Genomic DNA, 14,293 nt, shown 5'->3' with positions numbered 1-14,293 from the left:
GGATGAGGGTTGTGGGACTGGGGGGGCTCAGCCCCCTCCCAGGGGATGATAATGGGAGTGTGGGTTTTCATTTCCAGCCCCCTAAACTTGAGAGACACCCCCCCAGCACCCACAGAGCTGGGAAGAACCTGCCTGACCTCCCTAATGCAGGAAACCAGGAATGACAAGGGATGCAGCACCAGGAACGGCTCAGCCCCTTCCTGGGTAACAAAGAGCTCGATAAGGTGGGTGAGGATTTGGGGGTTACAACTGTCTGGGTGCCCCATTCCCAACTCCCTGAAGTTGGGAGACTCCCCCTCCTGCAGCCACAGACACAGGAGAAACCTTCCAATTCCCTGAACCCAAGAATGAGGAAAAGGGATGAGAGCAGGGGATGCAGTACCAGGGATGGCTCAATAAGGTGGGCGAGGATTTGGGGGCTCACAACTGTCCGGATGCCCTATTCCCAACCCCCCAAATCCAGGAGCCCACTGCCCAATTCCCCAAATCCAGGAACAAGGACAGGTAAAGGGGGATACCCTACTGGGAACGGCTCATCCCTTTCCTGGACAATGAAGACCTCAATAACATGGGCGAGGATTTGGGGGTTCCCAATTGTCTGGGAATGGGGCAGCCAACCCCTCAAATCCAGGAGGAAGGACATGGAAATGGGATACATTACCTGGAATGCTTCTGCCCCTTCCTTTATGCCTCATTCCCAACCCCCCCAAATGCAGGAATAAGGGGATGGATACAGGGATACGTTACCTCGAATGCCTCAGCTCCTTCCTGGGTGATGAACCCCTCAGTAACAGGGGGGAGGATTTGGGGTTACCCCTCCAGACCCCGAAGCCCTTTTGGGTGCCCCATTCCCAACCACCCAACCCAGGAGCCCCTTCCCAAACCCTCAAATCAAGGCATAAGAGTCTGGACTGTGGGATACATTCCTGGGAACAGCTCAGCCTTTTCCTAAGTGATGAAGCCCTCAATGATGTGGGTGAGGATCTAGGGGGTCAAGATGGTTTGGGTGCCCCATTCCCAACTCCCCCAATCCAGGAGCTCATTTCCAGCCCCACAATCTCTGGTACACAGATCTGGAAAGTGGCACACATTCCTGGGAACAGCTCAGCCTTTTCCTGGATGACAAATCCCACAATAACACAGGGGAGGATTTGGGGGTTCAAGATGGTTTGGACTCCCCAATCCCAACTCCCCAGTCCAGGAGCTCCTTCCCAACACCCCGAGCCCCAGAATCCAAGTAGGGACAGCGGGACACACAACTGGGAACAGCTCAGCCCCCTCCTGGATGAGGAACCCCTCGATAACACACGGCAGGACTTGGGGGTTCAAGCTGCTCTGGGTGCCCCATTCCTGACTCCCCCACCCCAGGATCCCCTTTCCCACCCCTGCAACCCCGGGATACGTTACCGGGAAGGGCTCGGCGCCCTCCTGGATGACGAAGGCCTTGATGACGTGGGTGAGGATTTGGGGGTTCAAGATGATTTGGGTGCTCCATTCCCAACCCCCTAAATCCAGGAGCCCCTTCCCAGCACCCCAAACCCCAGAACAGAAGGGGGACAGGGGGATGCCTCAATGGGAATGGTTCAGCAGCTTCCTGGATGACAAACCCCTCGGTAACACAGGGGAGGATTTGGGGGTTCAAGCCATTCCCGACCCCCCCGGGATCTCCCTTCCCAGCCCCGCAACCCCCGGGATACGTTACCGGGAAGGGCTCGGCGCCCTCCTGGATGACGAAGCCCTCGATGACGTGGGTGAGAATCTGGGGTTTCACGATGGCCTGGGGCGGTTTGTTCTCACCATTGTGGGGGGCGGCGCCGGCGACAGTGGCGGCAGCGCTGCCGGAGCCCGAGGTCATCCCGGGAATGCGGGGCTGCGCATGGAGGCGCTCGGGGGGCTCTGGGGACCCCCGGGGGGGACAGAGACACAAGGAGCGGGGTCAGGTGACGGTGACGCGGGGCCGTGATTTCCATACAGCTGGCACGGGCGGCAGCTGCGCCGCTCCCAGGGACCCCGGGAGGGGGGAGAGGGGGAAAGGGAACCCCGGAATAGCGCGGACACCCCAGGGAGGGCCGGGAAAGGCTCAGGGAGGCACCGGGTCTGCCCCGGTGAGGCCCCAGCCAGACTCGATGTCCTCCAGTAACACCCCAATCTACCCCAGTAACACCCCGATCCCCCCCAGTAAAACTCCAATCTCCCCCAGTAACACCTCGATCTACCCCAGTGAGGCCCCAGTAGGGCTCCAGCAAGGCCCGAGCAAACCCCGGGAAGCCGCGATCTCCCCCCGCAGAGCCCCGAACTGCCCCGGCAAGGCCCCGGTCCATCCCGATAGCCCCAATAACGCCGCGCAAGGCCCGACGTTCCCCGGGACGATCCCGGTACCCCCCGCCAGGCCCCGGCCCGGCCCGGCCCGGCCGACCCTCCCCGTGTCCCCTCGCGGCCGCCCCGGCCCGGCGGGCCCCGCTCGGCCCCGGCGGCCCCATCACCTTTGTCCGGCGGCGGCTCCCGCTCCGCCGCCCCTCCCTCGCCGGGGCCGCGGGGCCGGGCCGGGCCGGGGGCGGATGCGGAAGTGAGGTCAGAGCCTTGGCCGCCGCCCCGGGCCGGGCCCGCCCCGCTCGGCCCGGACTCACCGTGCGCTCAGCGGCTCGGGGGGGCCATGGCGGGGGGCCCGGGCCGGGGGTTGCGGCGGGAGCGGCCCCGGGAGCGGCTCCGGGAGCGGGGCCGGGGCCGAGCGGGGACAAAGGCGGTGGCACAGGGGGCGGGGCCAGAGCGGGACACGCCCCCTCACCCAGCGCACATTGGACAACGCCGCCGCGCGTGCCCCGGGGGCGGAGCCTCGGGGGTGGCCTCGCCCCCTCCTGCACAGCTCGCCCACTCTCCCGCCCCCCCGCTGGGGGGGCGGAGTCTCGTGTTGAAGGGCGTGGCCATAGCCCACATAGGGCGGGGCCTAGCTTTATGACCACGCCCCCTCACAGCAGCCTGTACTCCCGGAGGGGCGTGGCCACTACCCCCGAGGGGCGGAGCCTAGACCTATGCCCGCGCCCGCTCCCCGCAGCCCGCGCTGTCGGAGGGGCCACGCCCTCCGTATATTCTATAGAAAGGGGCGTGGCACCGCAGCGACCACGCCCCCTCCCTCGAGCCACCTCCGCGTGTGACGCTGGGCGCCCCCTGGCGGCCGCTGCGTTGAACCTGCCCCCCCCCCCAAGTGTCCCCCGCGGGTGACCCCCGCGGACACGCGGGGGGCTCAGGGACCCGTGGGGTGGGGCCTTACCGTGGGTGGGGGGCCGCTCGCCCTCGGGGGTGGCGGGGCCCGCGGGCGCGGCGGGCGGGGACAGGGCGGGGGGCGGCGGCGCGGCGGGCGGGCTCTCGGCGCTCCTCGGCGCGGGCAGAGGGTCCCGGCGGGCGCCCTCGGGGACGCCGAGAGGGGGCTGCGGCGGCGGGGACACGGCGGGCACGGTCAGGGGTGGGCGGGGGACAGGTGTGCACAGGGGTGGGCACAGGGGCAGGTGTGCACAAGTGTGTGTGCAGGGTCGGGTGTGCACAGCGGTGTGTGGATCAGGGGTGTGTGTGTGTGTGGATCAGGGGGGTGTGTGGATCAGGGGATGTGGATCAGGGGTGTGTGTGGATCAGGGGTGTGTGTGGATCAGGGGTGTGTGTGGATCAGGGGATGTGGATCAGGGGTGTGTGTGGATCAGGGGTGTGTGTGGATCAGGGGTGTGTGTGGATCAGGGGTGTGTGTGGATCAGGGGGGTGTGTGGATCAGGGGTGTGTGTGGATCAGGGGGGTGTGTGTGGATCAGGGGTGTGTGTGGATCAGGGGGGTGTGTGGATCAGGGGTGTGTGTGGATCAGGGGGGTGTGTGGATCAGGGGGGTGAGTGGATCAGGGGGGTGTGTGTGTGGATCAGGGGTGTGTGTGTGTGGATCAGGGGGGTGTGTGTGTGGATCAGGGGGGTGTGTGTGTGGATCAGGGGTGTGTGTGTGGATCAGGGGTGTGTGTGTGTGGATCAGGGGTGTGTGTGTGGATCAGGGGTGTGTGTGTGGATCAGGGGTGTGTGTGTGGATCAGGGGTGTGTGGATCAGGGGATGTGGATCAGGGGGTGTGTGGATCAGGTGTGCACAGGTATGGGCAGGGTGAGGTGTGGGTGGCACGGGGGCATGCACATGCATGGCTGGAGGGTGCACACGTGTGCCTGGGTTGGCCAAGCACATGCACACACGTGTGTCATCAGGCACACATGTCCACAACACACACACACAGAGTCTGGCACACACACGTGCATACAGACAGTGCACACGTGTGGGTGTGACACAGGTGTGCACACTCATGGAGCGGACACACGTACACACGTCAGGCAAACCTGTCTGCACACACGTGTGCATGGACCAGGCACACACACTTGGATCTGGCACACGGGTACACACATGTGTGCACACCCATGTGTATGAGGTGGCAGGGGGGTGCACACACACGTCAGACGTGAGGATCAAGCACATGCACACATGCACAGTTCACATGCACACACGTGATGAATGAGGCCAAGCTGTGCACACACATGTGCATGGAGCAGGTACACACATGCACAGCTCAGGTACACATGTGCACACCTGTACACATGTGTGGATCATACATGTGCAGGGTTGGGGCCCACCCCACCCCCCTGTGCACAGCTCAGGTACACACGTGCACACGTGCACACATGTGTGGATCACACATGTGCAGGACTGGGGCCCATCCACACCCCTGTGCACAGCTCAGGTGGTCACATGTGGTGAATGAGGTCAACCTGTGCACATACATGTGTGTGGAGCAGGTGCACACATGCACAGCTCCGGTACACACGTGCACACCTGCACACACATGTGTGGATCATACATGTGCAGGGCTGGGGCCCAACACCCCCCTGTGCCCAGGTCAGGTACACATGTGCACACACACACACACACACAGTCACACCCCTGCACACCCACACACGTGTGCACATACCTGCCCCCCAAACCCCCCCCATTCCCACCCCAGTGCCCCCAGCCCTCCTCCCCTCCCAGGGAGTTTGGGGGGGCCCCTCTCTGTGGAGTTTGGGGGCCCTCACTGCAGGGGTTTGGGGGCCCCTCACTGTGGGGATCTGGGGGGGGTGGTTTGGGGACCTCTCAGTGCAGGAGGTTGAGGGGAGGTTTGGTGGGAGACTTGGGGGTCCCTCACCACAGGGGTTTGGGGTGGGGAGGTTTGGGGATCCCTCACCATGGGAGTTTGGTTTGGGGTGGGGGGGTTTGGTTTGAGGGCCCCTCACCGTGGGGGTTTGAGTGGTTTTGGTTTGGGGCCCCCTCCCCTGGGGGTTTGGTTTGGGGGTTGTTTTGGGGGTGTCTCCCCAGGGGGTTTGGTTTAGGGCAGGTCTGGGGGTCCCTGCCTTGGGGGTTTGGTTTAGGGGTTGTTTTGGGGTGTCTCCCCAGGGGGTTTGGTGCAGGGTGGCTCTGGGGGTCCCTGCCCTGGGGGTTTGGTTTAGGGGTTGTTTTGGGGTGTCTCCCCAGGGGGTTTGGTTTGGGGTTGTTCTGGGGTGTCTCCCCAGGGGGTTTGGTGCAGGGTGGCTCTGGGGGTCCCTGCCCTGGGGGTTTGGTTTCAGGGTTGTTCTGGGGTGTCTCCCCAGGGGGTGTGGTGCAGGTGGCTCTGGGGGTCCCTCACCGTGGGCCCGGCGGGCTGCAGCTGCAGGATGACGGCCGAGGCGTGCTGGAACTTGCGGGGGGGGGGCGGTGTGGCAGCTGCCAGGGTGCCCGTTGGGGGGGCCCCCCTCGCCCCCCGCTCCCTGCAGGACCCCCGCCTTGGGCTGGGGGGCGGGGCCGGGGCTGGCAGGGGGCAGGGGCTGCAGCTGGGGGGCACCGGGGGGGGCCGGGGGGGGCTGCCCGCGGGGGCCCAGCGGCTGCTGCTGCTGCTGGATCACGAACTGCTGCTGCTGCTGCTGGGGCTGCACCGGCTTCGGGGGCTGCTGCAGGAACTGGGGGGGCTGCAGCGGGGCGTAGGCTGCGGGGACAGCAGGGGGGACAGGGACCCCCTTTGTCACTGCCACCTCAGCCCCAAGGGACCCCCCCCAGGATCCTCCCCCCAAGGTGCTGCTCGCTCTGGTGCCCACAGACACCCTGCTGCTGCAGGATGGGGGGCTCGGGCTGCCCTGGGGTGGGGGGCCCACATTTTGGGAGCCCCGCCAGTACAGCACCCCCTGGCTCCAGCACCCCATGGTCCACACCCTCACTGCCCCAGCCCCCCGCACCCCTCTGCAGGGGCTCACCCTGGGATCCTGTGGGTGCTGAGACCCAGTCCCCCACATCCCACAGGACCCCATGATCTTATGGGTGCTGAGACCCAGCCCCTGCACCCCACAGGACCCCAGGATCCCATGGGTGCTGAGACCCAGCCCCTGCACCCCACAGGACCCCAGGATCCCATGGGTGCTGAGACCCAGCCCCTGGACCCCACTGCGTGGGTTCACTCCATGGAACCCCGAGATCCTATAGGTGCTGAGACCTTGCACCCCATACGACCCCAGGATCCTATGGGTGCTGAATCCCACATTCTCCCACCCCACAGGACCCCATGATCCTATGGGTGCTGAGACTCAGCCCCCCTGGACCCCACTGCAAGGATTCACCCCATGGAACCCCAGGATTCTATGGCTGCTGAGACCCAGATCCCCCACACCCCACAGGACCCCATGATCCTATGGGTGCTGTGACCCACCCCTACACCCCACAGGACCCCATGATCCTATGGGTGCTGTGACCCACCTCCACACCCCACAGGACCCCATGATCCTATGGGTGCTGTGACCCACCCCTACACCCCACAGGACCCCATGATCCTATGGGTGCTGTGACCCACCCCCACACCCCACACCCCACTGCAGGGGCTCACACCACAGGACCCCAGGACCCCATGAGTGCTGAGACCCAGCCCCCCTGGACCTCACTGCAGGGACTCACCCCATGGAACCCCATGATCCTATGGGTGCTGAGACCCACCCCATTGCAGGGGCTTACCCCACAGGACTCTGGCACCCTATGGGTGCTGAGGACCCCCCCCCAGGCAGGGCCCCTGCCGAGGTGGGAAGGACCCACAAGGTCCCAGATCCAGGCAGGGCGACAATCCCTGGGTTCACCCTGCCCTGGTGTCCGAGCACCCAAAGCACGGATGATGTGTCCCCCAAATGGGTACCCGGGGGTGCTGCCCCCACAAACAGGCAAGAGAACCATCATTAATTTCAGAGCGACCCCCTCGTGCCCCCCCAGCCCTCGGGGGTGCCCCCTCCCCTGGCACACCCCTTACCTGTGGTGACGAGCGGGTGGGCGGTGGCGGGGGCAGCGCGGGCCAGGGGGTGGGCGCGGGCCTCGGGCCCCTCGGCCTTTTTGAGGTGCTCAGCAGGGGGGTCGGGCGGGGGGCCCCGGGGGGGGCCGGCCCGGGGGGGGGCACCCCCGGGGGGCTTCATGGCCAGGGCGGGGAGGTGGGGGCCGGCGGGGCGCAGGGCCAGGCTGTGCACCTGCAACGGCAGCGGGTCAGGGCCGGGGCAGGGCCGGGGCTGGGGCAGGGCTGGGGGGTCGGGGGGCTCACCTGGGGGGTGGCGGGGGGCGGGGCGGGCGCTGGGGCCGCAGGAGGGGCCGGCGCGGGGCTCTCGGGCCGGACGGCGCTGACGGGGCCCGTGGGCGTGAAGATGAGCTGGGGGCACAGACAGGGGGGTGGTCCCTCAGGGCAGGGTGGCACCCCACTGTGAGTCCTCTCTGTGTCCCTTATGGGGTGACACCCCCCGTGTGACCCCCTCTATGTCCCTGTGGGGTGGCACCCCATGTGTGAGTCCTCTTGTGTCCCTACAGGGTGGTACCCCCTGTGTGACCCCCTCTATGTCCTGTGGGGTGGCACCCTCTGTGTGACCTCTCTTGTGTCCCTACACGGTGGCACCCCCTGTGTGACCCCCCCCCCAACATCCCTACAGGGGTGGCACCCCCCGTGTGACCCGTCTTGTGTCCTTACAGGGTGGCAAACCCATGTGTGACCTCCCTACGTGTCCCTACAGGATAGAACCCCTTGTGTGACACTCCTCTGTGTTCTTATGGGGTGGCACCCCTTGTGTGACCCCCCTTGTGTCCCTACAGGGTGGCACCCCATGTGTGACCCTCCTGTGTGTCCCTATGGGGTGGCACATGTGTGTCCCACTAATTGTGTAGGGGGACCCCTAGAGGGTATGGGCAACCCCAGAGGAATGGGGAGCACCCTATAGGGTCCAGACACCCCCTACAAAAGCAAAGAGCACCCGCTTAGGCACCCCCTGATGGGGCTGTGGGTGCCCTGTGGGATCTGCACACCCCCAGTGGGGTGGGGGGACCCTATATGGGGGTCGGGTTCACTCAGCAGGGTGAAGGCACCCCATGAAGTCTACAGACCCCACAGCAGGGGTGGGGAGCACCCCGTGGGCTCTGAGCACCCCGCACTGCTCTGATGGGCACCCTATGGGCTCCCCACAAGCTGAGACCCATCCTCTGGGGTCTGGGCACTCTGTGGGGTTTAGCAACCTTCACTGGGGTGACGGGCACCCTATGGGATCTGAGCACCCCATGCATAGCAATGAGCACCCTACAGGGTCAGGACCCATTATAGGGTCCCAGGCACCCCACAGCAGGACCACGGGCACCCTACAAGTCCTGGCCACCCCACAGTGAGACAATGGGCACCCCATGAGTCCTGAGCACCCCACAGCAGAATGATGAGCACCTGGTGGGTTCCAGCCACCCCACAGTGGGATGATGGGCACTCCACAGGTCCTGGGCACCCCACAGTGGGATGACAGATACCCTACAGTGACATGATGGGCACCCCATGGGTCCTGGCCACCTTGCTGCACCCCTATGGGTCCTGGGCATCCCACAGTGGGACAACAGGCACTCCATGGGTCCTGGGCAGCCACAGCAGGATGATGGGCACCCCACAAATCCTGGGCAGCCACAGCAGGATGATGGGCACCCCACAAATCCTGGGCAGCCACAGCAGGATGATGGGGACCCTATGGGTCCTGGGCACCCCGCAATGAGGCAATGGGCACCTAATGGGTCTGGACACTCTACAATGGGTTGATGGGCACCTGATGGGTCCCAGCCATCCCACTGTGGGATGATGGGCCTCGCATGAGTCCTGGGCACTGCACAACAGGATGATGGGCACCCCACAACTCCTGGGCACCTATAGCAGGATGACAGGCACCCCAGAGGTCCCAGCCACCCTGCTGAAGGACCATGGGGACCCTATGGGTTCTGGGCACCCCACAGTGAGCCGATGGGCCCCCCATGGGTCTTGACCATGCAACAGCAGGATGCCAGGCCCCCTGTGGGTCCTGGCTGCCCCTCACCACGATGCCCTTCATGTCCCACCCACCCCCCGGTGCCGCAGGGTGCCCCTTACCATCTGTGCCCGCAGGTACATCTGTGCCTGGCTGGCGGTGAGGGCGGGCGAGGCGGCGTTGCCCAGCAGCACCGCCTGCTGCGCGATGCCCGAGGCGCCGGGGCCCACGCTCTGCGCCCGGTTCAGCAGCTGTGCCGCCGCCGGCGACGTCGCCAGGTTGATCTGGAATGGGGTGTCAGGACAGGGTCAGGGTGCTGGCACGGGTGGGTGCCGCCGTGCCAGGTGCCCAGGGGCCGGGGGACTGACCGTGGGCTGCTGTGCCGGGGCAGGCTGGGCGCCGTTGCCCGCCGAGGAGCCGCTCTGCCGGTTCGCCGCCAAGCTCGCCTTGGGGAGAAGCGGAACGGTGAGGGGGTGTGCCAACCCCGAGCACCCAGGGGTGCCCCGGGGCGGCCCTACCTGCTGGACGGCGGCCAGGCTCTGGAGCTGGGCGCTGGTGAGGTGCTGCTGCTGCAGGGCAGCCGTCTGCAGCATGAGGTGCTGCTGCTGCGCCGCGTACATCTGCTGCAGGTACTGCGCCGCCGTGTTGGGCTGCCGGTGCAGCGCCTGCTGGATCACCTGTGGCGGGGGCAAACGTGGCCCTGGGCAGCGCCACGACCCACCCGGAACCCTCCCGGCCCCCCGCGGGCCCCCCCCCGGCCGTACCTGCACGGTCTGGCGGTCGGGGATGCCGCTGTACACGGAGATCTGGGGCCCGGGCGGGCGCGTGGCCGCGGTGCTGGCGGCGGCCGGGGCGCTGCCCCCGGAGCTGCTGGCGGGGGCCGGCGCCGGGAGCTGCTCGTTCTCCATGGCGGGAGCGGGGCGGGGGAGCGCGGGTCAGGCTAGAGCTGGGGGGGACAGGGGGGAGAGCGGCACCCTGCAGCACCCTGGGGCTGGGCTGCCGGGGTGACAGGGGCACCCCGCAAAAGCCCGTGGCCAGGTGAGGGCCAGGGGGCCAGGACTGAGGAGGAGGAGGAGGGTGGGATGGAGGAAGAACAGCAGGAGGCCCCCCATGGTTCATTCTCCTGGGAAAACACCCTGGAAGATAGGGAATGGGAGGATGGACAGAAGGAGGGATGGACAGGACAGAGGGAAGAGAGATGGAGCTGAGGAGGTAGAGATGGACAGAAGGACGGTCTGGAGGAGGAGTGGGATGAAGGGATGGACAGACAAAAGGAAATGAAGGAAGGAGGGAAGGAGAGAGAGAAATGAGGGAAGGAGGGAAGTAGGAAAGGGTCAAAGAACAGACGGACAGAAGGAAGAAGGGAAGAGATGGAAAGAAAGGGACCAAGGGAGAGATGGAAGTAGGAGAGGACAGACAGAAGGACAGGTGAAAGTAGGAAAGCAATGAAGGGAAGGATGGAAGGAGAGACAGAATGACAGACCAGGGGAGGAGAGGGATGGACAGAAGATGGATGGATGGATGGACAGAAAGGGGAAAGGGATGGGAGGGGGGAGGAAGGATTGATGGAAGTAAGGAAGGAGGAAAGGGAAGGGCAGAAGGAAGGATGGAAGGAATGATGGATGGATCAATGGATCTAAGGATGGAAGGAAGGAACAATGGATGCACAGACAGAAAGACAGACAGTATGAGGAAAGGAACCAAGGACAGAAGGGAGGGCTGGACAGAAGGAGGGAAGGAAGGGAGGGACCAAGGGATGGAGGGAAGGACAGACAGACAGGAGGAAGTATGGCCAGATGGAAAGACACAAAGGAGGGAGAGAGGGATGGAAGAAAGGCCAGGGAGGATGCAGGGACACAAGGAAGGACAGACAGAGGGGAAGGGAAGATGGGAGGAAGGGCAGAAAGGGAGGAAGAAGAGGGATGAATGGACGGCAGGAAGGGGATAGACAGTGGGACAGAAGGACAGGAGGAGGACAGGGCCAAAGGGACAGTGCTGGGGGAGCACAGGGGGGTCTGTGGGCAGCACCCCCATTGCTGCCACCACCAGGCTCCGTGGTCAGCAACAGCCAACACGGCCACTGTGCTCCCACCCCCGTCAGCCGTCCCTGCCGAGCCCCCGCAGTGCCACTGGCACACGTGTCACCACAGCAGGACCAGGGGCAGTGGGGTGGGGCACTGCACACCATGGGGGTGGCCTTGGTGGCCACAGGGGGTGGCCAGGCCACCCTAGCCCCCCCCAGCCCCAGCGTGGCACCCAAGGGATGTGGCAGTGGTGACGCCCCAGCCTCGGTGGCCTGTGGGGCCGTGTCCCCCGGGGGTGCCACTCCCAAAGCACAGGTGGGACATCCATTGGTGTCCCCAGCCCTGGGTGTGGCCCGTGACACTTCCCACCCCCTCCTCTGTGTCCTGGCACGTGCCCACCAGGAGCTGGAGAGATTTTGGGCAGCCCCTTCCCTGCTGGGCAGCCAGGACCCCTTTTGTCCCCGCTGGTGGCACTGGGGTGACATGGGGTCACCACACTGCCCAACACAGAGGGACCATGCCAGGCCCATCCAGAGCCAATCCCCAGGGATGGGCACAGCCCAGGAAGCCCCTGGCAGCTCCCACCCTCTGTGGTTGGAACCCCCCACCCTCACCCACACCAAACCCCCTGGGAATTTGGGGTGTCAGAGGGGGCAGCTCACTTTTGACCCACGGGTGACAGAGGAAACCTGCTCCACTCCCCCAAAGAACCCCAAAACATGAAACCCATCCAAAACAACAAACAGGGAAGATCCCGAAATCTTCAGGAACCAGCAGGACACAGCAGGATGGGGGGACATGGGGGGGTCCCCCAGCTGGAACAGGGAGGAACCACAGAGCTGGAGTTCCTGATCTGAGCCCAAAATGGGGGGTGGGGAAGTCATGGGGGGGTGTGGAATGGGGGTACACACAGGATAGAGGGGGGAATATGGGATGGGGGAGGAATATGGGATAGAGAGGGGGAATAATAGGGGGGTGCAAGATGTAGGTGAGGGCTGGGATCTGGTGGGGGAGTGGGAGAGAAGGGGGGTCAGAGATAATATGGGGGGGGTCAGAGATAATATGGGGGGGTCAGAGATAAGAGCAGGCACTGGAATGTGATGGTGGGGAGTGGGAAATAATGCTAAGGGGGTGTGAAAGCAGAGGAGGGGGTGCAAGATGGTGGGGAGGGGAGGAAAACACTGGTGGGGGATGGGAAAGAAGAGAGTGGGGTCAGACACAATAGTGGGGGGCAGAGATCATATGGTGGCACTGGAATACGATGGGGGGTGGGCAATAATAATAATAATAATAATAATAATAATAATCAGGGGGTGCAGAAGCAGAGGAGGGGGTGCAGGAGGATGGGGAGGGAGGAGACATGGGTGGGGGTGGGATGGACTGGGGGTGGGTGGGAAATGAGGGGTCAGAGAGGAGAGAGAGGGGTCAGACAGGACAGGGAGCAAATTAAAAGGGGGGTGCAAGATACTGGTGGGGAGTGGGATACAAGAGAGAGGGGTCAGGGATAATAAAGGGGGGGGTCAGATAAAGGAGTAGGCATTGGAAAATAATGGGGAGTGGGAATAATAAGGGGGTGTGAAATCAGAAAGGGGGTGCAGGATGGGGTGGGGTAAGATAGGGGCTGGAAAACACTAGTGGGGGTGGGAGAGAGGAAAGGGGGGCAGGGATAATATGGGGGGTCAGAGATAATATGGGGGGTCAGAGATAATATGGGGGGTCAGAGATAATATGGGGGGTCAGAGATAAGAGCAGGCACTGGAATGTTATGGTGGGGGGTGGGAAATAATAATAAAGGGGTGTAAAATAAAAGGGGGATGCAAGATGCTGGTGAGGGGTGGGACATGATTGTGGGGGGCGGAAAACACCAGTGGAGGGTGGGATATAAAATAAGGGGGGTCTGATATAATAGTAACAACTGGAATACAAGGGGTGGGCAATAATAATAATAATAATAATAATAATAATAATAATAATAATAATAATAATAATAATCAGGGGGTGCAGAAGCAGAGGAGGGGGTGCAGGAGGATGAGGAAGGGGTGGAGCATAGGTGGGGGTGGGTGGGAAATGGGGGGACAGACAGGAGAGAAGGGGCCAGAGATAACAGCAGGCACTGGAATATGATGGTGGGGGTGGGTAATAATAATAATAAGGGGGTGCAGAAGGAGAGAAGGGGGTGCAAGATGGTGGGAACTGGGGGGGAAACACTAATGATGGGTGGGATAGAAGATGGGGGGTGAGATACAATAGTGGGGGGAGGTCAGACACAGTACAGGGGGTCTGAGATAATACGGGGACACTGGAACAAGATGGTGGGGGGTGGGCAATAATAACAATAATAATAAGGGTGTGCAGAAGCAGAGGAGGGAGTGCAGGAGGCTGGGGAGGAGGGCAGACAGGGCTGGGGGTGCATGGGGGCTCTGTGGGGTCTCTAAGGGGTCTTTCTGGGGGCTCTCTGGGGTCCCTATGGGGTCTCTAAGGGGTCTTTCTGGGGTCCCTATGGGATCTCTAAGGGGTTTTTCTGGGGGCTCTCTGGGGTCCCTATGGGATCTCTAAGGGGTCTTTCTGGGGTCCCTATGGGATCTCTAAGGGATCTTTCTGGGGGCTCTCTGGGGTCCCTGTGGGGTCTTTCTGGGGGTCGCGGAGCGGCGCGGCCCAGGCGGGTAAACTGAGGCACGGCGCGTGCGCATGCGCGTCCCCCCCTTTCGCCCCCCCACCCCTCCCCTCCCTCAGAGCCCCCCCCCGGCCCAGACAAAGCCCGGCGGGGCCCGGCGGCGGCGGCACAGCGCGGGTACCTGCGGGCCGGGCCGGGCGAGGCGGCGGTGCCATGGCCCGGAGGAGGGTCCCGTTGCGGGGTCGGGGGGTGCCGTGGCGGGCGGGGGGTCCCGGCGGGGCCGGGCCGGGCCCGCTCCCTCCTGTCCCTCCTCCTCCCTTCCCTCGGCCCGTCCCTCCTCCCTCAGGCGG

The 14,293-nt window shown here is 64.1% G+C and overlaps 1 protein-coding gene across 1 annotated transcript in view; it reads right to left on the bottom strand.

The window, feature by feature from the left end:
- PHC2 (polyhomeotic homolog 2) overlaps positions 1-14,293 on the bottom strand; it is a 22,580-nt gene extending 8,287 nt beyond the window's left edge. Inside the window, 11 exon segments of the mRNA XM_064678731.1 lie at positions 1,703-1,896; positions 3,269-3,425; positions 5,672-5,734; positions 5,736-6,007; positions 7,307-7,517; positions 7,589-7,693; positions 9,428-9,589; positions 9,674-9,751; positions 9,824-9,982; positions 10,070-10,251; positions 14,125-14,293. Coding sequence (XP_064534801.1) covers positions 1,703-1,896; positions 3,269-3,425; positions 5,672-5,734; positions 5,736-6,007; positions 7,307-7,517; positions 7,589-7,693; positions 9,428-9,589; positions 9,674-9,751; positions 9,824-9,982; positions 10,070-10,213 — 1,545 coding nt within the window. The 5' untranslated portion in view covers positions 10,214-10,251; positions 14,125-14,293.

Source organism: Pseudopipra pipra, chromosome 22 (genome assembly GCF_036250125.1).
Source record: "Pseudopipra pipra isolate bDixPip1 chromosome 22, bDixPip1.hap1, whole genome shotgun sequence".
Lineage (NCBI taxonomy): Eukaryota > Metazoa > Chordata > Aves > Passeriformes > Pipridae > Pseudopipra > Pseudopipra pipra.
This window is presented reverse-complemented; position numbering and strand designations above follow the sequence as displayed.